At 41.3% G+C, this 22,845-nt stretch overlaps 1 protein-coding gene across 7 annotated transcripts; it reads right to left on the bottom strand.

Annotated features, from left to right (window-relative positions):
* Positions 1 to 5,721: 5,721 nt before the first annotated feature.
* On the bottom strand, positions 5,722 to 22,164 carry LOC113097414 (uncharacterized). 7 transcript variants are annotated; one of them, XM_026262655.1, is made up of 11 exons: positions 21,699 to 22,164; positions 21,473 to 21,593; positions 21,081 to 21,312; positions 20,667 to 20,943; positions 20,408 to 20,585; positions 20,230 to 20,306; positions 19,818 to 19,989; positions 19,597 to 19,721; positions 18,630 to 18,801; positions 18,249 to 18,397; positions 5,722 to 9,846 (listed from the first exon to the last, which is right to left on the bottom strand). In XM_026262655.1, exon 11 carries the CDS (start codon positions 9,146 to 9,148, stop codon positions 8,072 to 8,074), a length of 1,077 nt encoding a protein of 358 aa, XP_026118440.1. In that variant the 5' UTR covers positions 9,149 to 9,846; positions 18,249 to 18,397; positions 18,630 to 18,801; positions 19,597 to 19,721; positions 19,818 to 19,989; positions 20,230 to 20,306; positions 20,408 to 20,585; positions 20,667 to 20,943; positions 21,081 to 21,312; positions 21,473 to 21,593; positions 21,699 to 22,164; the 3' UTR covers positions 5,722 to 8,071. The 7 variants fall into 7 exon arrangements, with proteins under 7 accessions (XP_026118440.1, XP_026118438.1, XP_026118439.1 ...); XM_026262650.1 differs by lacking the exon at positions 5,722 to 9,846 and adding an exon at positions 12,805 to 18,137; XM_026262651.1 differs by lacking the exon at positions 5,722 to 9,846 and adding an exon at positions 12,805 to 18,099.
* Between the last annotated feature and the right edge of the window lie 681 nt (positions 22,165 to 22,845).

The raw sequence follows: 22,845 nt of genomic DNA, 5'->3' as shown, positions 1-22,845 counted from the left end.
CAGCAAGAGGATTGTGAGAGGATTTTTTCTAAGGCTGGAGAAATTATCAGTAAAAAAAGAAGTAGGCTAAGCCCTTCCACAGCAGAGCAATTAATATTTTTGAATAAAAATCTTAAAAAAAAAAAAAAAAAATTAGACCAATGTGGATTTATTTGTTTTATTCATTTTTCATGACCAAAATAACCTAGTTATTATTATGATATAGGATAATATAGGATATTATTATAGGATTTAAAAATATCACCACATTAACGAAAACAAAATATTTTTATTTATTTTTAAATGGCTTGTTGTCAAAGTTGTTTCAGATAACATGGGCAATTGGCCACTAGGTGTCACCGTGGAGACGGGTGTCGGTAAAGTTTCGAAGCCTCGAAACAAATACGGCACTTTGCTTCAACTGTTTCAGTGTTTCATGAAGCCTCGCTCTGCCCACCACTAGTATTAACCAAATAATGGAGCCACAGCCAACACACTAGAAGCGCTTTCTGCTTACCTTGATGTTTGATAGCGCCAGGGAATGGCGGAAGTGCGGAAGTGACGGAAACGCGTTACCGACGCAACAATTCAACATGTGACGTATCTCAGGTAGCACATCATTTACCTTTTTATACACTCTAAAAAACGCTGGGTTGTTTTTTCAACCCAACTGCTGGGTTGAGGGCGTTGGATAGGACTTTGGGATGTTTTAACCCAAGTTTGGGTTGAAAATAAGTATATATATTTAAAAAAAAAAAAACGGACGCGGTTTTCGCCTCAGACACGGAGGTCTTAACTGCCTCATATAACGTTACTGAACGGAGGATGTACTTTTAATATAACGTCTGTGAATGTATTTTGTCATATTTACATAAGATTTTACATTATCTGTACTTTTTGAGGCGTTAATAGACAGTTATGGTCACGGTTACGCTCATGTTAATTTGTCTTTTTTTTCGCGGTTAAACTGAATGTATGTTTGTCTCCTAAAGGAAACGGCATTGTGTAGTAAAGACTAGCATAATTATTTTGAGGCTGTTAAAGTGGTAACTGTTAAAAAGTATGTTTTACATGTAATATTTCTTGTCGAGCTCCTGTCTTCATTGTCCTCGCGCTGAGAGTTAAAGACACAGAAGCTGTTTGTGTGAGGAGTCACAGATCTGTGTGAGGATGAGGAGGAGGTGTTCTTCTGAAGAGAGGGACAGACGGTTTAAGGAGAGTAAACTTCAGAATAACATCGTTATTTTTATTTTTACTAAGACTAAAATAATGTTTGTTTTTTTAGATGTTGGAATCCAGAGACAAGATAACTTCATTCTTTTGAGACTGATGTAAGTTAAGTTATTATTACTTTTTTTTTTTAGAAAATTAATGTTTCTGCTGTGTCCTGCCTGTTAACTTCACATTTCTGTCTGTGTGTGTGTATATATATATATATATATATATATATATATATATATATATATATATATGTATGTATGTATGTATATGTATGTATGTATGTTAATATTTTATTGAAACCATTGATGTCCCTCTTTGCAGAACTCAAAATAACTGGAGTTAAGGACACAGAAGTCTGCTTGTGTGAGGAGGAGGTTTTCTCAGCTTCTTCTGAAGAGAGGGAAAGATCGTTTAAGGCAAGTAAACTTCATAATTTCATGTTATCAGTTGTTGTTGTGTTTTACTAAGAGTAAAATAATTTTTGTTTTTTGTTTTTGTAGATGTTAAAAGCAAGAGACATGGGAGAGCATCATTCCTTTGAGATTTTATGTAAGTTATTTTTAGAAAATAAATTTTTCTGTTGTCTCCTGCCAGTTTACTTCACATTTTGATGCAACAACAGTGTGATTACGTGCTCATTTCATTTAGACCATTGATGTCTGTGTTTTTTATTGCAGAAATCAAACCAACTTTGGAGTTGTCTGATTTGGAGAGTCATTATTCTTGGTCTTCGCTCTTAGAGGTAAAGTTCACACAAAAAATCATTTACTTGCCCTCAAGTCATTCCAAACCTATAAGACTTTTGTCTGTCTTTACAACATAAATTAATACATTTTCAGTTTTCTCATAATATTTGTTAATCCATTTATAGTTTAGATAATCAGTATTTTCAAGCTTCATAAATATAGAGTTATTGTAGAAGTAATGTGAATATGAATACATCTTAAATTATATGATAGCAAACATGTATGTTCAAAATAAAATACTGGTCTCTCAGACCAGCAATGGAGGACACAAAAAGAGAATATTAAATATATTCATATGTTTTCCAAAAAATGAGCAGAGTTTGTATGAGTCTGGAAAAACATGGGGAGAGTAAATTATGAACATTTTAATTATTTGGTGAACTAACGGTTTGAAGAGCAGCCCTCCATCTACATGAATATTGTGAGGTATGTGAATGTCATGTCTGTTTTAATGTTTCTGTAAAGAAGCTTTCTGAAAGCAATATTTATTCAAACAATATCGCATGTCCTCACACTAGTGCTGCCATTATAGCATTCTGGAGCACTGTGGTGGACTGAGACATTAAACAACCGCACAAAGTGTTGAAACTTTAAAACCGATTATTTACCTATCCTTACGGATGTGAATACACCTCTACCTGAAGTTGGATAGTTTAATTAAATGTTTAATTTTTCAAATGTGTTTCTCTTAGGCCACTGATGAAGAGCAGGCGGTGACTGGGATGAATCCTGGTCAGAGAGGAGAATCTTCTTTCCCCTAAACAGCACTGGTTTTAAAGGAGGACGCTGCCCTGGATGATGTAGAAGATGTCAGATGCTGTGCTGATGGGGTTTCTTCATGATTACATCAGATATGCTAAAGAGATCATGAAAATTGACCGTGATGCATGATCTGTATTCATGGACTATGAAACAAACTGTAGGTGTATAATTAAAAAAAAAAAAAAGTTAAATGCTTTTTCTGTGTTGTTTAGTAGAAGAGTTTACACTCTGTCATTCATACACCTGCTCACATTCTTTCACACACACACACACACACACACACATGCATCTGTTAAATGTTATAATATCAAAGTTAATGTTGTGATTTATTTGTGTACTGTCATGCCAGAATAGTTGGAAAAAAACCTAACTAATTGTAAATTTATTGTATGTGTTTTCGTATATTTTTATACAATATATACAATTGAACAAAGTCCAATTTGATCTTAAGTTATATTCATCAAATGTTCAATGCTTTATGAACTCTGTAGCTGTTAATGTCATCCTTTTCTGCATTTCTTCTAACATGTTACTGTTTGACTTTTCTCTTGTTTTTAATAAATATTTTCCTTTTGATAATTATTATTTGTGTGTAAAAGTGATATTTAAAATGAACAACATTTGTAGGTTTAATGCCTAGCTCCATTTGGGTTAATTTTAACGTAGAAATGCATTGTTTCCCCACATGGCTGCACTGCGAGTTTATTTTCTGCCAGCAGGAGGCGCTAAGAGCGGGAGAGGTAGGTTTCTCCGGTAACGGCTGCAGAGCGGTGCTGAGCTCACAAGTGCTGCCTTATCAAGCACATGCGAAATGATATCGAACATTTTCTAAATACAGTAGTTTTCCTTCTGAAATACAGTGATAAAAAAACACCCGCTCTGGTTTTTGAACCCTTCAATATAGTAATTTTAAACCATAAAAAAGGCAACCCAGCAGGCTGGGTTAAATATGATAACCCAACTGGTTGGGTTAAAATAACCCAGCGCTGGGTTTGTCCCTTTTTGACCCAGCGCTGGGTTGTCAAAATAACCCAAATTGGGTTGTTTTTAACCCAGCAGTTTTTAGAGTGTAGCCTGTGAGCGCCCTCAATTGGCTAAACACAGCAGGTGACGTAACAACTGCCACATCTACCCCTCCATTTTGCATCGGCGCCACGACGATGGACTAAAAAGAAATGGGAAAACCCTTGACCACATCAACTCCAAGGCCTAAACAAACCTGAAATAGAGTTGGAGACCGTCTCAGAACTAGCATATGCTCCATTTCTCTCTTCTCTTACAGCCTGAGGAAGATGATGAGGATTTGAATGCTGACCTGCCCTAGTTCGGCCAGAGCGCCGAGGTACTACCACCACCTCATTCTGAGAACCTTCTGATTCTACTGGGACAGCACTTACAGGAGGAATACCTGCTGATGACAACTCCTCTTGGATCCCCGACTGTACCAAGCGCCCAACATCTCGACACTCCGTTCCTTGAATAGTCTGAGGAGTCTCAGGCACCAACATCACCAAATCAACATCATCTACCTCTACGTACTCCTGAGGATCCTCTTGGTTCTCTACACTGCCAATGCATTGCTCGAAAGGCAAAACCTCTCGCTGAACACAAGCTTTCAACAGAGAACGATGCACTCTCCTTATCTTGCTCAGATCTGTAACCGGTGCAATGATATAAACTACACCTCCCTCTTCGGGAGGGCGGACCACCTGATAGATCACTGAACTCCATAAGTCCTGGATCTTATGGCGACCCCGCACTACCTTATCTCTCAGGTAGACTAACTGACCTTCAGCCAAGGGTAGATCACGTACATGCTGGTCATGCTGCCTCTTCCGACGATCTGCTGCAGCCTTCAGCCGTTCCCGTGCCCCCTCAAAGGCAACCTGCAATCGCCTACGATGTTCCACTACCCAACTGTGTACACTTCCTGCAGCAGGTTCGGGCACCCTACCTAGCAAAAAGTCTATCGGCAACTGGGGTTCTTGACCAAACATTAGGTAATATGGGGACTCTCCAGTCACTTGGTGAGGAGTGGTGTTGTAACAAAAGATTACTTGAGACAAACAGGACACCCAGTCTCTTTTACGAGAGTAAGGCAATGTTCGCAACAAATTATGCAACGTGCGATTAAATCGCTCGCATTGTCCATTACCGGCTGGATGGTACGGGGTGGTACGAGATTTCCTTACCTGATAAAGCTCACAAAGCTAACGAATGAGCGCAGATTCAAAATTACGCCCTGGTCTGAATGAAGGCGGCCTGGGACACCAAACTTGTAAAACCACTCCTCAACCAGGACTTGTGCCACAGCCTCAGCCCTTTGGTCGTGAGTAGGCACTGCCATAGAAAATTTACTAAACACATCAGTCATGACTAATACGTTTTCTTGGCCAGAGTATGAAGGTTCCAGTACCGTGAAGTCAATGGCAAGGACTTCATTAGGCCTTGAAGCTAATAGGTGGCCCATGAAAGCACGTGCTACTGGCCGATTATCTTTAGCAAGTTGGCACCGTTCACACTCTTGGCACCAACGTGTAATATCAGCCAGCATATTTGGCCAATAGCACCGCTGCCTCGTCAACTCACTGGTGCGTTCTACCCCTTGGTGTCCATGCTGTTGATGTAACTGTGTCAATACCTCATCCCTTAAAACATCAGGCAACACTAATTGGTAACACTCTTCACCTCCGTCAGGGCGGAATATCCTCCGATACAAAACTCCTTCTCTTGTTTCTAATCGATTCCATTGCTGGAGAAGACTCAAAACTGGTTTATCTAGCTGTCGCCACTCTGCTGACCCTGGTCGCTGACCCCGCTCCCAGAACTTTATTACCTGGCTGATAACAGGATCAGCCTCTTGAATAGACCTTAAGTCCAAAGCAGAATAACCTGGCAAAGCACTAACGGCCCTCACATCTGCCTGAACTGCAACTCCTATGCCAATGGCCTGCCACAGTGACTCAGGAATGGTCACGCCAGCAGCTTAACTCCTTGACTTCACCCTGGATGACTGGGTTCTGGCGGGAGAGAGCATCTGCATTACCATTACTCCTTCCTGATCTATATCTTACCTCAAAGTTAAATGCAGCCAGCTCTGCAGCCCAGCGCTGTTCTGTAGCTCCAAGCCTTGCTGTGCCCAGGTGACTCAGGGGATTATTGTCAGTGAACACAATACACTTGTGACCTAAAAGATATTCCCTGAATTTTTCAACCATGGCCCACTTGAGAGCGAGAAACTCTAGTTTCATTGAGCTGTAATTACTCATATTTCGCTCAGTGGGCCTTAAACTACGATTGGCATATGCTATCGGTCGTACCTTACCTTCAAATTCTTGAGAGAGGACGGCACCCAGACCCCCATGGCTGGCGTCTACTTCCAAGATGAAGGTTTTAGAAAAATCTGCATACGCAAGTACTGGGGTAGATGTTAATTTCCCTTTCAAGTCCTCGAATGCTGTCTGACACTGCTCTGTCCATGCATTAGTCAAACTCTGCCCTCTTCGTTTACCTGCCTTACCTCCTATCACTTCAGCCACCAGCCTATGCAGGGGTGCTGCCAATTTGGCAAATCCCTCCACAAAACGCCTATAATAACTTGCAAAGCCAAGGAAAGTTCGCAATTCAGACACCGTCTCAGGGCAACGCCATTGTGCAACAGCCTCAATTTTACATGGATCAGTTGCGGCCCCTTGCGCAGATATAACATGCCCCAAGAACTTCACTTCAGGCTTAAAGAAAGCACATTTCTCCAGCTTTGCCTTGAGTCCCTCCTTCTCCAGGCGACCCAGGACCATCTCCAATCGGTCCAAGTGCTGAGCTACAGAAGAGGAAAACACCACAACATCATCAAGGTATAAAGGACTGGCACCGTTGATCACCAAATAGTCACTCCATTAACCTTTGGAACGTGCTTGGGGCATTACAAAGGCCAAAAGGCATACGGTTCCATTCAAATAATCCAAACGGAGTACAAAATGCAGTCTTTGACCTATCTGGTTCTGAGACTGGAACCTGCAAGTACCCGCTGGCTAAATCCAATGTAGAGAACCAACGTGCCCCAGCCAAGGAGTCCAAAGTCTCCTCGATACGAGGCAGGGGAAATGCATCCCTTCTTGTCTTGGCATTTAGGTGACGGTAGTCCACGCACATGCGCAGACTACCGTCCTTTTTTTTTACCAAAACAATGGGCGAAGCATAAGGACTACAACTTTCCCGCACTATTCCAGCCTCCAATAGCTGGTTTATATGAGTTTTTACCACCTCATACTCTGAAGGAGGAATTCGTCGGTACCGTTGACGAACTGGGACATTATCTATCAAAGGTATGTCATGAGATATCAAGCGAGTAGAACCTAGATCGCCTTCATGACCTGAGAACACCGTCTGATATTTCTGCAGAAGGGCTCTAACCTGACCCTGCTCTGGACCTGACAACACCGATAAATCAAGGGATTCGATCTGATGGGACAAGGAATGAGCACCCGCTACACTATGAGACTGAACTGTAGCAGCTAATGGCTTTTCCTCACTGATTCCTGTTGGCAAACTGACCATAAATACCTCCCTCACGTTACCTACCACTGTGGTAGGGCGAAGAACTACCTCCACTGTGCCAACATTCACTACAGGAACATAAACTGTCCCTCGATTTACCCTTACCAAAGGTGATGCTAGAAGACCAGCTGGGAGGCCTGACTCAGGGGGCTCAAACAAAACAGTACTGCCGGGGTCCAAAGCTGCACAGGTGGCAGCCACCAGCTTCATTGTACCACCTGGGATACGACACACCCTACGTCCGCGTACACGCACACTTCCAACATGAACAGAGAGTTTCTTAGCATTTACCTGATGACAATATTGCAATGCACTGGACACATCAGGCAGTTGTGTAATCACAGGTAAATCAAAGAGAGCGCTGCCATGTTGCCCAAAAAGCTCCTGATAACACCGGCTAAGGATGTTCATCCCCAATACCCCAGGAACATCCAAACTCATGCCACCAGGAGGATCCCGAACAACAAGGACACCACACCCGATGACCAGCCGGCCACAAAATTCCACATCTAGCTCCAAATATCCAACATATGGAATGCTAAGCCCATTAGCGGCTCGAAGCTGTAACCATTGACAATTTTGAAGGCGATCCTGACCCCACGGTTCAAAATGTTGGCGGAAACAGCTTTCGGTAATTGTCGTCACCATCGAACCTGTATCCACCAAGCAAGGTACCGAAACTCCCCCCATAAGGGCAATCACATGTGGACAAGATGAAATCAAATTAGAAACTGAACGGTGTGTGGCCATTTTACTCGAGTCAATTTCTTCCCCACCCAGGCTGTGACTCCGCGACCTGGTGGGAACTAGTTTTCCGACGGTCTGGGGGAACGAGGACGTCTATTCTCAGCTGTATAGAGGCCAGCAGTAGGCTGGGGAGGGGGCGGGAACCTCCGTTCCCCATCACAATCACGAGCAAAATAGCCTGGTCGTTGACAGCGCCTGCATATAACTGGGCCAGAATGAGGGGAACGATTATGTGACGTTTGGAACCGGGCTAAAGTTTGGGTGAGCTGATTTAGCTGTTGTTGTTGCTGTCGCCACATTTCTCTTAATTCACTGAGCTCTGACTGTGGTGACGACCTAGAAACTTCAACCGTTGTCCCACCCCGTACCCCATACTGAAGTCCATATGCTAGCGGGACAGACTGACTACGCCCTCTTGCCCCCCCAGGCATCCCCTCTTGTTCCCACCTAATTGCTTCGCCGCGAACTTCTAACAAACTAATAGTAGGCTGGCGTCGTACTAGCTGCTTCAATTCTCGTCTTAGGGCACTATCCGGAACATGCTCAACAAATTGGTCACGCAGCAAGGTTTCTGTATTAAGGATGGACTGCGGGGCCCGATTCTTAACCCTTTCCAACAGGCCCATAAGCGCAATAGAAAACTCCAACAGAGTCTCGCCCTCTTGTTGCTTTCTGGAGAAGAAGGCCTCTTGTAATGCTACATATGACTGAGAACAACCATAAAGATCACGCAGTGCTTTAATAATCTTATCAGGGTCCCCACGTTCTAAATCAGAACGATACCTGATCTCTTCTCGAGCCTCTCCCTCCAAGTGGTCAAACAGAAAGAAGGCTTGGTCTGCATTTGACATATAACGTACCCTCATGCATGCCTGTGCCTCCTCAACCCATTCATCAATCCTCAAACCTGATTTTCCATTAAACTTTGGGCACCGCCGATCTCGCGGAACAAAAACAAATCGTTCAGGTGCAACGGCACCAGACGGTTGAGGGGTAACAGGCGGAACAGTGGAGGTACTAGGCAGGGTGGCATCAGGACCAGACAAACCAACTGGTGTCTGTACCTGCCGCAACAGTGCATTATCAGCTCTCAGCTGCCCTACCAAATCCCTCAATTCTTGTAATTCATCCTCCATTATTGGGTTTTTACCTCTTTTTCCTGACAGGAACACTTACCACAGAGAAGGGAAAGGCCACCAAATGGAGCTCTGACACAGTACACGGCTGCCCTGTTTCCAAAAACAAACAAATACAGAATATAAAAGGCACACAAAATAAAGAAACTCAATGTCTCTGACTCAAACTATGGTGAATCCTGCCGACTACGCCACAATGTGGCGCGGGGAGTCGGTGGGGACTGAAAATGTTACGTCACGGGGGAGCGACTTACAATAATAACTATAACCAGACTACACCACGATGGGAATTTCACCCAAAGATTTTAATCAAACCACCTTTTAAAAGGGCAAACACAGGTTCGTATCACCAATTATATACGAGTCAGAGACAGAGGTAACAATATAAAAATAATCTTTTTATTGACAGTTAAAACCAATATTAAAATAGGCAATGGAGCATTTGGTTATTCAGCCCAATGGGCCACCAAGAGAAATTTGATACAATGCCAAAAGGCAAGGGGCTGGAGCTTACCACAGGACAGCGGCTGACCAGACCACACCACCTATAAGTGAATCACGGTGTGCACACACACGTGCACACACACACACACACACACTTGAAGACGCACCACAACACACTGTGAGAAATCACTGCACACTGTGACGGGGGTGCCACCACCTAAAATAAGCTGGTCCTCTGCCCTGGTGCCCAGACCCTGCCAAGACAAAAATATTTATATTTATATGAAGAAACAAAACAACAATATAAACCTACCACAGAAATAAACAAATAAATGGAAACAGGAACAAATTCAACAAGATATAAGAATATGAAGGCAGAAAGGAGGTCAAGCAATTAGGACTTTGTCGTAAAACAATTCAAATATCAAAAATAATAGCAGAGAATGCAACTGATGCAGGTAGACAAAATCAATGAAAAACAACCAGAGCAACAATATTGAAAAAAAAACAAGAAATCGAGAAAAAAATAATATTTGAAAACAAGATGATAATATTAGAAACCCGAAGGATTGTTTGGGGAAAAAAGGAAAATAATAATAAAAAATAGTTTCTGGAAACAGGACAGCAATGCAGCTGTAAAATGACACGAGTGCCTCAAATGAAAAGCAGCTACTGGCTTCTCCAAACTTATACACAAAAACGAGACCGTTAGGTTGGTTCTCTCCCATCCCAATACGGGAACAGATCAAAAATATCTTACCAATCGTCAAGGAGATTTGAATAGCACACACGACAGGACTCTTACAACCAAGGCCAGGATAGGAATTAACAATATTACATCGACTGCATTGGGTCTCACAGCTGCGACAGGGGCAAGTTATCGTTCTCAACTTTCAGTTGCTATAATATGTGCGTCATGAATAAATACACAAAGCATTCTTCCTACCGTCGTTAAAGTCTACGCACGGCTTGTTTACATAGCCGCACGGCAGCAATCACTGAATCGAAACCGATGCTCCAAATTAATTGCAACCTATAAACACACATGAAAACTGTATTAACCAAATAATGGAGCCACAGCCAACACACTAGAAGCGCTTTCTGCTTACCTTGATGTTTGATAGCGCCAGGGAATGACGGAAGTGCGGAAGTGACGGAAACGCGTTACCGACGCAACAATTCAACATGTGACGTATCTCAGGTAGCACATCATTTACCTTTTTATAGCCTGTGAGCGCCCTCAATTGGCTAAACACAGCAGGTGACGTAACAACTGTCACATCTGCACGTGACTGTTTTGAACCCGTGTTTAGACCCGTGTTTCCCTGTGTCTGACCCTACCCGCACCCCTATCCGACACAGTTGGATATTTTTCACCCGTTTCAGCCAAATTTGCGGGTACCCGAAACCGTGCAGGACTCTAGCCGTCATATTTAGAATGAATGATAATCTCTATTTTTATAAAAGCTCCCGAACAAAAAACATTATTAGGCTATATTCTTTTATGATAGGCAACGTGAGATAAACTCTCAAAAGGCTTGTGACAGATAATATAAGTTACTTAATAAATACACGATTGTGATAAAGAATAAGAAGCTGACGTCTGATTTCTTCAAGCGGTCATATTTTACCATGCTTACTATGGTAACATGTTTAGCGTGCATATCTTTTTCATCGCTTATAAATATTTCTGCCTTGTATGGTGATTATAATCCACATTGGATCAAGTTATTTCAAACACTCGCTGCTGACAGAGTTTTGAGCTCGACTTATTAAAAAAAAGTGTTTAATGCTGGTGTTAAAGCTGTTATCTTTCTGAAATGATCCGCAGGGCAGACTCGCTATTTTTATAAAAGCTCCCGAACAAAAATCATTATTATATTTTGATGATATGCAGCGTGGAGCTAAACTCACGATACGACAGATAAAATGTTACTTAAAGGGGTCATGACATGGGTTTCTTTATTTTATTTTTATGGTCCCCTAGATGCAATTATAGTATTACTATAGTAAAAAAAAAAAACGACAGTGCGTATGGATCAATTACTAACACCCTCAGCCAGAACATTTGCGGTAGAGGTGGGCGATATAGGGTCAGTATCGCAGATACCGATACCAATACGATACTTTTTACTTAAAAAAAAAAAAAAAAAACTTGTGTAGGGGAGTGCAGTAGGTCTGTCATTATTTCTGAGGTGGATGAATGATCAATTATTTAGGCAATATTTTTTATTAATGTATTGAAGTCCACAAAATTATTAGTTATTAGGCACTGTAGAATGAATTCTTTACAGCCTTTTAAAAAAATAAAAATAAAAAATAAAGAACAAAAAAAAAATATCTCCTTTTTTTCTGGTTTTAAAAGCAAATGAAATAAAGTGCACCCAATTATTACTGAAAAACAAACAAATAACAAATATACCTGTGCAATTACATTCCCTGAGCCCCCCTTCTGGACTTCAATGTGCTATCAGCTTCGCTCAACTCTGTTCGCTGCTCCTCGGCGCGTTGTGTCAGTGAGTCACGTGACGACACAACAACGACTCACAGCAGAGCAGCAGGAGGGGGAGGAGGAGTAGCAAAATGGGCCAGGATATGAAAGCAGCGTTTGCTCAGGATTGTTGAGGTAGAAGACACGAGCAAAGTATAATGAACGTAGATGAGAGATATTTAAATTAAAATATCGATTCAATTACAATTGTATCGATCCGATACCAATACCAGTGTTGGCATCGATACTATCGATATTTAGATCGATCCGCCCACCCCTAATTTGCGGATTGAGCGTAACTGTTTAGTAGCGGGTAATGCATTCGAAGCGATGGCTCTTGCAATGATAAAACCTTATATGTTTGAGCCAGAATCAGATGAGGAATCAGACGAAAATGAACCATCACCACAACAACGAAGACTGGATCAGCCTGCGTCCACATGGAAAGGGAAACTATTTTGAATTAATAAAAAAATTGTAACCCGAGACATTTGAAAACGGATTATTGTTGCATAATTATCCTATAGCTTAATTTGCTAACAGTTTAACATTATTTACCTAATTTCAATGAAATGATAGGGTGTACCACGGACAAATATGCATGCACAGGCCATATTTGAAGATGCAGCATTGATAAGGCAACATTTTTAATTTTCTATCACATGTAGGCCTACTAGAAAAGTGACATATTTTCAAGATTCTCTTATACAAATGTGTTTATATTAGCCAGTGATTAAAAGTAATATTGTAAATATCCTTAAAATGACAATTCTACATAAATAGGTGTCATATCAAATACATTTATGATTGCTTTAAACATTCACAGGTGCACTTGTGGCAATTGTGGTGCAATGTCCTGTGGCAGAATGGAAAACTCCATGGGCCACTTGTTTACTTTCACTTTTGATTTCACAAATCAATGACGTAACTGGAGGCATGCATATCAATTAAGGGAAGAAGTAAATATAGGGGTGAGGCTCACACACGGAGAAAAAAAAAACGTCACCAGTGTTCAGTCGTGAGAGGTGTGGGAGAGAAGCTGAAACAAACAGTCCAACATGCGCAATCAGTCCCACACACACTTACATGTTTATTTTATTTAGTTTTGATTCTGTTATCGAGCCTGATTGATACACATGGTTTTGTTGATTTTGTTTTTTCCTCTTACTCCTACGAACTGCTTATTCAGTGTGTTACTTATATGAACAAATTGGTATTTAAAATGTAAATGTGAATTACTGCTGAAAGCCCTGTTGCCACGAACTGTGACATAATTGACTTACTATGGGTTAAAAATATATGCTTGGAACAAAGAGAAAATAAGTTAAATTGAACATTTGACTCATCTGAAATTGTTCAAATTTTCTATTAATCTGTTTTCTTTTGTTTTGTTTATTTTATTGTGGCTGTGATTTTTCTTTTCATTTTTTCCCTTTTATTGTTTGGTGGTAATAAAACCAGTGGTGACTTTCTTTGGCAGTGTGTGGAGTAAATCTATTGTTGGTAATTACAAGTTATGATTGGGGGGGGGGGGGGGAACAAAAGATTGAATAATTTGAGTTTATTGAATGTAACAGGTGGTATTTAGGCTATCCTGGGTTTTTGTTTTGCCAGGCCTATACCTGTCTGGCGCCCGAACAAGTTGAATTAAATTTATTTATCATTTATCAAAGTTAACCGCAAATTGTTCTCTGGGGCCCACCACCGTTACAGAGTGGCGCCCGAACAGGGCAATGTAGGCAATGTAGTAATGGGTTGCAGTTTTCCTGCTGGTTTTTTGTTGTCACTCTTGAGAGTTTGACATGTTACACACCTCTTGACATGCGTTTTTACATCCGCCCACATGCCAGACCAGTAGGCAACATCTTGTACTCTTTTATAAGTCTTGAAAATTCCAAGATGTCCACTCATGGGATTGGAATGGTAATAATGGAGAATTTTGGGTACAAGCCTGCTAGGAATGACAACACGGTAACGGACTCGACCATCGGCCAGATGAGTGGTGTGATACAATTTGTCTTCCAATACTGCATACTGTTCCTTCACATCGAGTTCGTCCATTGCTAATGCCTGAAATATTTTCCTAATTTCATAATCATGATGTTGTTCTTTCCAGATGCTTTCAGGGGTGATTGGAAACTCTGCCTCCTCTTTCTGATTGGTGTACACACTGCATCCAGGTAGGTAATACCTTCGTGAAAGAGCATCAGGTGCTACATTCAACTTTCCTTTCCTGTACTCCATCACAAAATCAAACCTTTGTAGTTGTCTTCGTGGAGCTCATCACCCATTGCAATGCAGAGTGGTCAGTGATTACGGTGAACAGTTGGGGTTCTAAGTAATGCTGCCATTTATCCAGAGCCCACACCACAACAAGACATTCCTTTTCGGTGGTAGAATAGTTTTTCTCTGCTTTATTCAGAGACCTACTGGCATAGGCTATCACTTCCTCACCTCCTTGTTCTTTGCGCTGTGTTAATACAGCACCCAAGCCGATGTCGCTTGCGTCAGTGTACACTGTAAAGGGTAGTTGGAGATCGGGGGGTCCGAGGATAGGGGTGACGTAAGGCATGATTTTAAATGCTCAAAAGCTTGTTGGCATTGTGACGTCCACTGAAATGAGTGTCCTTTCTTTCTTAGGGTGTTGAGAGGCTCTGCGATCTTGGAGAAGTCTGGCACAAATCGGTGGTACCACCCCGCCAATCCTAGGAAGCGCTGGACTTCTTTAAGATTATGTGGCACTGGATAAGTGCGGATTGCTTCCACCTTACTTGGATCAGCAGTAATTCCCTGTCCGTTCAATACATGACCAAGGAAGGTGATCTCATGAAGACAAAACTTGCATTTTGTTAGGTTTAATGTCAACCCAGCTGTTTGCAATTGTTGAAGGATGCTCTGGATGTCCAGGAAATGCTGGGCCATAGATGGTGAATAAACAATGATATCATCAATATAGACGAAACATATTTTTCCAAGCAATTATTTCAGGACTTGCTCAATCAGCCTTTGAAAAGTGGCTGGGGCATTCTTCAGACCAAAAGGAATGGTACAACCCCCCAGAGGTGATGGAGGCAGTCTTCGACTTGCTCTCAGGATCCATGGGTACCTGCCAATAACCACAGTTAAGGTCTAAAGTTGAAAAAATGGCTGCATCAGAAAGTGACTCGAGGATCTCTGTGATGTTAGGAATTGGATATGCATCGCTCTCAGTGAGAGCATTGATCTTTCTATAATCAACACAGAACCTGAGACTTCCATCTTTTTTGGGGACTAAGACAACTGGTGATGCCCATGCTGAATAAGAGGGTTCTATGATGTCAGCTTTTAGCATTTCTTCAATCTGTTCCTTTACTATGGCTTGCTTTGCTGGTGTGAGCCGATATGGTCGTTGTTTAATGGGTACGGGATGACGAGTGTACAGACAGTGCTGAAGAACAGTTGTACGTCCAGGTCGGCGAGTACACACTGTTCGATGGGACTCCAAGAGGTGGCGTAGCTGAATTTCTTCATCGTGGGGTAAAGTTGCTTCTTTTAATGCATTGTCAATTAATACTTGATCCTCTGTAACAGTAGGGTCCACATCTCGAGATGCCCGTAGAGGTTGAGGAGGAGGAACAGAACTTAGTAATGAAAGATTGTGTTGGGAACTCCTAGACTTCTTTGATGCTCGTTGGCATGGATCTCTACTGGCAGGTATACTTGCTTGTCCCAGTTGGAAGTAGTATTCCTCCTCAGGAGCACATTTGAAGGAGTATTTTCTGTCTGCGACATTAAGTTGGAGGCCACTCAGGAAAATGAAATCTAATCCCAACACTGCTACATAAGTAAGGGATGTGGAGGTAAGCACTACAGCCTTCATAGAAGTCTTTGTTTTATGTAGGGTAATCTGCACCTTTATCCACCCCAGGGGAACTTCAGCCTCGCCGTTTGCTAGGTATAGAGGCCCCAAGTTCCATGGATGGAGACTATCTTGGGGTTTAAGAGCCTTCCATAGACTCTCATGTATCAGAGTATAGCTAGCTCCAGTGTCCACGATAGCTTTACCTTTCCAGGTGCCGATGGTGATGGGGACTACTAGCTGTTGGGGTACTGTGAATTGTTGGTTGTCACCAACCTGGTTAGTTCTCAGACTGGAGGTAATAGATTGGAACGGTGGAACGTCTCCAAGAAGTGATGCCGCAGTGGCTGAGACAGTGCTGTGGGAGGGTAATCCCCCCTGTTTTAGATTTTGGGGTGGTCGTTTTTGGTGAGATGGTTGAGACTGATGGGTTGGTTGACTTGAAAGAGATGTAAAATAAGGGCAGTTCCCTGGGGAATGATGTCCTTTACACCGCCAGCACTGAACTTGGGACTTGTCCATAGAGCGATTCGCTGGAGGTCTGGGCAGTATAGGCTGTTGTTTAGGGTGTGATCCTCCATCATACCGGAGTTGCTGCTCATAGTCCTTTTCCAATTGATGACCTAGCTTCACCAATTCTTCCACGGTAGACACTCGACTGCGTAGTTGACTGGCAAGGTGAGGTTTAATATTTTTTAAAATCATTTTTACAATGTCGCATTCTGTTAATGTGCTCTTCCATCTCTTGCACAATGCTCTGTAGGAAAAGGCAAAATCTCTAATAGGTTCTCGTTCTCCTTGAGTCCTAGTCCTGACTCGCTCGGCTAACTCGTCCTCATAGTCCTCTGAAAGAAAAGCAGAGAGGAAAGCAGCTTCGAATTCAGTCCAGGAGAAAGTAGAAGAGCGAGCAACTTCCCACCAGTCACGTGCAGTTCCATGTAAGACTGTGCGAAAAGTAGCCAGAAGATCCACATCTGATAAGGGGTGTAAGGCCAAAAAGTCCTGACATCGAGTTAAATAATTTAAAGGGTCTGCGTCATCAGATGGCCTTCCAAATGTGGGGAACGTTAGTCGAAGATGGTCACTTTTTGCTGCCGTAGCAGTAGAAGATGTGGTGGTTGGCACTTCTGGGCTGGGGGGTGCAGAGAGGGAGATGGGTGTAGATATGGATACCTCTTTTGATTGATCAATCTTCTCTTTTCTTTCCCACATGGGCGTGTCCACTTCAGGGACCTCAATATCCACACACGTGGAGGTTGATGGGGAGGGTGTGGAGGTCATTTTGATGTATAAACTATGTGTAAAGTAAAATCAGTAAATGAGTGTGTAAATGTTAAAGGGAAATTAACAAACCGGGACAAAATAACAAACTACAATATTCAATAGGGGCAAAATAATAAACAAAAAGGTTAAATAAACAGTTCCACCAATATTAGCATTTAGTAATTTCTTACAGATACAAACTTTCAATTTTCTCACACAATTGTTTCAAGTGAAAAAAGGAAACAAAAACATTCAAATAACTTTTCAAAAAAGTTCAAATTCAAAAAATCAATCAACACCCAAATTCAAAAAAAAAAACACAAACAGTCTGATTTTTTTTTTTTTTTTTTCACATTTAAGTCATAATTCACACTTGATCTGTGGGTTCAAGGTCCCTGTTCGGGCGCCACTCTGTAACGGTGGTGGGCCCCAGAGAACAATTTGCGGTTAACTTTGGTAAATGATAAATAAATTTAATTCAACTTGTTCGGGCGCCAGACAGGTATAGGCCTGCCAAAACAAAAACCCAGGATAGCCTAAAAACCACCTGTTACATTCAATAAACTCAAATTATTCAATCTTTTGCCCCCCGAATGTATAATTTGAAATGTCTTTTCTCTGTTTCCATCAGGCGCTACAGGCATTTGGCTTACATAAGCTTTGTCAGTTGGTGCTGGGGCTATCTAGGCAGAAAGATCAGGGTTGTAATACCATCATGTGTTGTCTTGTGTATACGGCAAAAATTCCCAGATGCGTAAGGCAGCTATGTCGGATTCAAACTGCCCCTTGACTAAACCTTGATACGTGCTCAGCAATGGCCTCCTCCAATGAAGGTCTGTCATACTGTGTGCATAGACTGTCAGGCACTTTAATTTTTTGCAGTTCCTCCATGTAGGGAAAAGGATCTGGCAGAACCTTTTCAAAAAGCAGTGTCATCAGATTGTAGACGTAGCCTGGAATTTTTTTTTTTGAAATACTGTAAATTAAGTTCTATGCACTTTTGTGTATTGTATTTAGTTTATTTTTTTTGTAAATTACTAATTAAAACATCTATTCAAACTTACAGTACGTTGGGTTGGATGTCACTGGTTTTATGGTGTACAATCCTTTTTTAGCCTTGGGGAACAAAAGTCTGTACATTGGCTTTCCAGATGGTATAGTAGCCTTTGGACGGTTAGAATTTTCATTGAAATGCATGCCAGCCAAATACAACCTAAAACAGCAGAAAAAAACATGTAGTTACTAAAAATTAGGAGTGACAGTGTTATTATTTTTTAAGATAAATTTAAAATAATAAGAAATGACAAAGCATTCAAAAAACTGCTTTTCAAATTACTTTACAGCTTATGCTAGGCTTCCTGTATTACATACAATTATGAAATTGTTGGACTTTATGGTTTATTAATTGTCAATAAGATGGTTCTATACAACTTTGCTTTGCATACCTGCACAGCATTCCAATAAAAGGAAATACCACACTTTTGGGGGCAAAGTGTAAAATAACACTGTGAAAGGCCTCCAAGGATGAGGTCTGGAAGTGAGGGCTGAGCTTTGCTACATCTTTGAGGACTCTGTTGTTAATCAGCACCTTTTCGACTCTGTAAAGTGGTTTTGAACCTGGAATAGTAGTATGTATTAATGTGTGTGAAGGATAATGGAAACAGTATTAGCACTGTGGGAAACGCAGATGAACAACAGTCAGCCACTTTGATTGGTAATGGTAATAATATGAAATACTATGCACTCACAAGGTTTGAAGTGTTTACTGCTGCCCTTAAAGGCGGTCGCACACCGGACGAGACGCGCCACGTCGCGTCGCGCCACATGTAGGACAACTCGAGGTATCGCACACCGGACGCGCACATTCTATATGCGTGAGCTCAATTTCGCATCAAGATGGGAGAGTTTTAACTTCATCAATTATTTTAATTTTAAATATATGATTTTAATTGATAAAAGCTGAGTTTTTAACGTTAATTAATTAAAAGAATCTGTGTTATTATAATAAGTCTGTTATTTTTTTGTTGTATCTGTTGTCTAGGCAACTGTGCTGCTGAAAACGTAACCAAACACTTTGTAATGTTTTATTTGAATGAAACAAGTGTGCTGTACTTTAATTTCAGTTTCAGTTTATAACATCTGGGTTTTTTAATATAAAACTATGTGGATGGCGCTCTGTGGCGCGGCAGAAATTTGAACAGCGTTCTGAGTCGTAGCTGGGCGCCACGGACAGACGCCGAATGGCGCCGCCGGTGTGTGTACTCACATAGAGAATAATGTGTTCGAATTTTAAAGACATGACGCGACGCGGCGTTTAGACACTCGATGTGAATGTTCACATTGTGGGTATAATAGATCATCATGGATGTGAACATCCTGAATGTGATTGATGAGGGACTTCCACTTGGCTACCTTCTCTAGTCCTGATGTAGAGGATGCTGCAGTCCAGTAGAGATGGTTTCTTATGCTGTGCTGCCACTTTTTCACTATTGAACAGTCCTTGTCTCTGGCAATTTGCTCTAACTTCTTTGACAACCCTAATCAATTGTAATACCAAAAATAAATATTGTTATGTAATGAAAAAAAAAACTCCATTTATTAACATGAAATGTTTTTTTCAAGCTCAAACATACCTTTCTCCAAATGCCAGACATCATAGTACTGTGTGACATTTCTTTCTTTCAGAAACTTTTGAATCTGGAGATGTCTGTCTGTCACAATGCAGTCTAGCCTTACACCACATTCCTCCAGCCATTCCAGGCTTCGTTTTAACCCTTCTTTCTCCATGTGGTAGCTACCACCGACCTCATGTGAAAAAATTGTTATCAGGGCAGTGAAAGTCAGTTAACTTCATTCCTTTAAAACAGTAATCATATCCGACTACATCTTTGAATTATAAAAGGTCTATTATAAATAGCAATCGTAATTTATAATACAAGTATAATTTAACATTGTTTAATTTGAAACAGGCAAGGCATACTCTGTTGCCATTCTTTCTGGTAATTTTGTGTGCATTGACATGATGTGATCTATGCATTTCCTCACTTGCACTAGCTGGATGTCTATTATGAGGTTCTTTTGAAGATCCATTGTGGTGTAGCTCCCATACTTTGCTGAATGGCCTAAAATGTCACAATACAAATAATATTTTATAAAATAGTTTATACAGGAACAAATTATTAAGACCGCAGAAGAACTTGCATCACCAAGCAGGACTCTTTACCTGGGGAATCAGCTCTCATATCGCCACCAATTATCACCTTGTCCGCCTCACAGAGATCCTTCACTAAATCCACCTGTTCCTTCTTCCACATATATATTATAAGTGGTTCCAGGTACATGCTGGCATGCCTTCTGAAGGTTCTGTATGTGAACATCTTCAAATGCATTGACTCAAATACCTTCAAAAGAAAAAAATAATAATTATGCATTATACGTTTAAACTATTTTATACAGTAAAAAAAAAAAAACACCCAACAAACCTTTTTCATCTGGAAGAATGAAGCTCCAGAGAAGTACAGGGAAGCAGACAGCTGGAGGTTACCAACAGGGGTACTGCCAACTCAGGGTTGGCTCTTCCACTGTCAGAAGTACTCACAATGCTGGCAACGTTGATCAATGGCCAAAAAAGTCCCATTGCTACGAGGCTGAATATTGCAGGCTCTTGAACATACTGGACAGGTCTCAAACAGTTCAAGAAGACAGTTTTCAAACACAATATATTTGGTGTCTTCATGAGAGGCTTTGGATGTGTACATGCTATCACAAGAGAAAATTAATAACAAAAAATTAATGTAGTGTATTTTTTTTTCAACATGATCAGTTTTACGAGTCAGTAAAACATACAGTTCACATAAATTTATGCTAAATGTAACATGATAAAGACAAAAACTTACGAATGCTTTGATGGTTCAGTCACACTGGTGACAGACTGAGCAGGGTCATATGTTACGTCCTGAGTGTCACAGACTTCTTCAAAAGACACACTTTCTTCCTCCTCCAATTCAAAGCGACACCTTTTGGAAGGCTTTTCATCTTTTAAAGGTGTTGAAGTAAAATGATGTGAAGTAGTCCAGGGTATGGCGACATCACCACTTGAAAGAATTGAGAACTGCTCCGTTTGTGTTTCTATAACGTTAGAAAATACAATGTAAAGTTTTATTCTATCAATTGTAATTGCAGTATTATAAAAATATGGACTATAAATACTTCATTTTAGGCAATAAAGCTTCTAAGCTTCTTATAAATATAATTATGATGACACAGGTTAGGATTATATAAATAATACCTTTGCTACGACACTTGGGTCTCATGGTTCGAAACGACAGCTGTGTGCCCACAGATGTATTAGTGGGTTGGTCAGTTTGACAGCCAACATCTTTTGATATGGGGCGTGAACATGGCGGTCTCTGAAAAACAATATGCAAGTAAACTAAGTAAAAACACTGTGATTATTCATTATGAATGAAATTGCGTTTTAAAAAGTAGTTTAAAGTTTTAAATACATTACTTACAGTTTGCGTCGTCGTTGTTGAGCACAGAATAGTCGGCACGGCCTTGTCTTTGAGCAACAGTTTTTTGACAAAGCCAGCATCATATTGGTATTTGTCATCCTCAAAATGTATAGAACAAACACTTTAATTAGCACTGCCGTGACTGGGACCTCCGCAAAAAGTAAACTGCATCCATTTTTCCCTGACGTTAGGATCTTTCGGCAGCGTATTCAAAGATGTTGTTTGTCCACAGCCAGGAACAGCACATCTGCGTGGCATTGTAATTTTCCTGTACACAGACCAACTCGCTGTCCGTCGACTGAACACTTGTGAGGCGCGCGGAGTGACAACGATACGAAATGAGCGTAGTTGTCTTGTGCTGGAGGCGGTCATATGCAAATGGCTGGAATGTCACTTCGCACCGTGACGTCACTTCTTACCATGGATCCAGAACGCGCTGTATTTAGAGCTTGATTAAATAAATGGCTCGTTTATAATGGGGAGGACGTCTTAAGCTATGAAACTTGCAGGACGTTTTAATGGTACAAAGACCTCTTATATTCCAAAAGATCAAGGCAAATTTGGTTTCTCATTTCATGACCCCTTTAATAAATGCACAATTGTGATAGAGAATAAGAAGCTGACGTCTGATTTCTCCAAGCGGTCATATTTACCATGTTTACTATGGTAACGTTAATGTTTAGCGTGCAGTTATTTCAAACACTTGCTGCTAACTAAGAGTAAGTTTTGAGCTCGACTTATTTTAAAACGTTGCTGCTGTTAAAGCTTTTATCTTTCTGAAATGATCCGCGCTGACGCTCTCCAGACACGGAGAAACTCCGCCTTTGATCATAACCCCTCCTCTAGCCCCAGCTGGCCCGCTTTGGCCCAAGGTTTTTGTCGGGCCAAAAAACCCTGGCCATTGGCCCCGAGGAAGCCCCGGCGAGGCACGATCAAGCCCCGGAAGTGACAGTGGAAACGCAACTGGCCCTGGCACGCACTAGCACACCTGGTCTTAGCTCGATAGTGGAAACACGGCTACTGTCACCCAGTTGCCCTGCTGCAGGGGCTCTGTTGCCGGAACCGAACAATGTACAGGAATCCCTGAGCTAGACGCATCCAAAGCCGTATCTAGAGCCCTAACATTCTTACTGTCTCTAATTCTGAA

The sequence above is a fragment of the Carassius auratus genome, unplaced genomic scaffold (genome assembly GCF_003368295.1).
Source record: "Carassius auratus strain Wakin unplaced genomic scaffold, ASM336829v1 scaf_tig00216266, whole genome shotgun sequence".
Taxonomy (NCBI): Eukaryota; Metazoa; Chordata; class Actinopteri; order Cypriniformes; family Cyprinidae; genus Carassius; species Carassius auratus.
The sequence above is the reverse complement of the archived record's forward strand: the minus strand, read 5'-3'. Positions and strand labels throughout refer to the sequence as shown.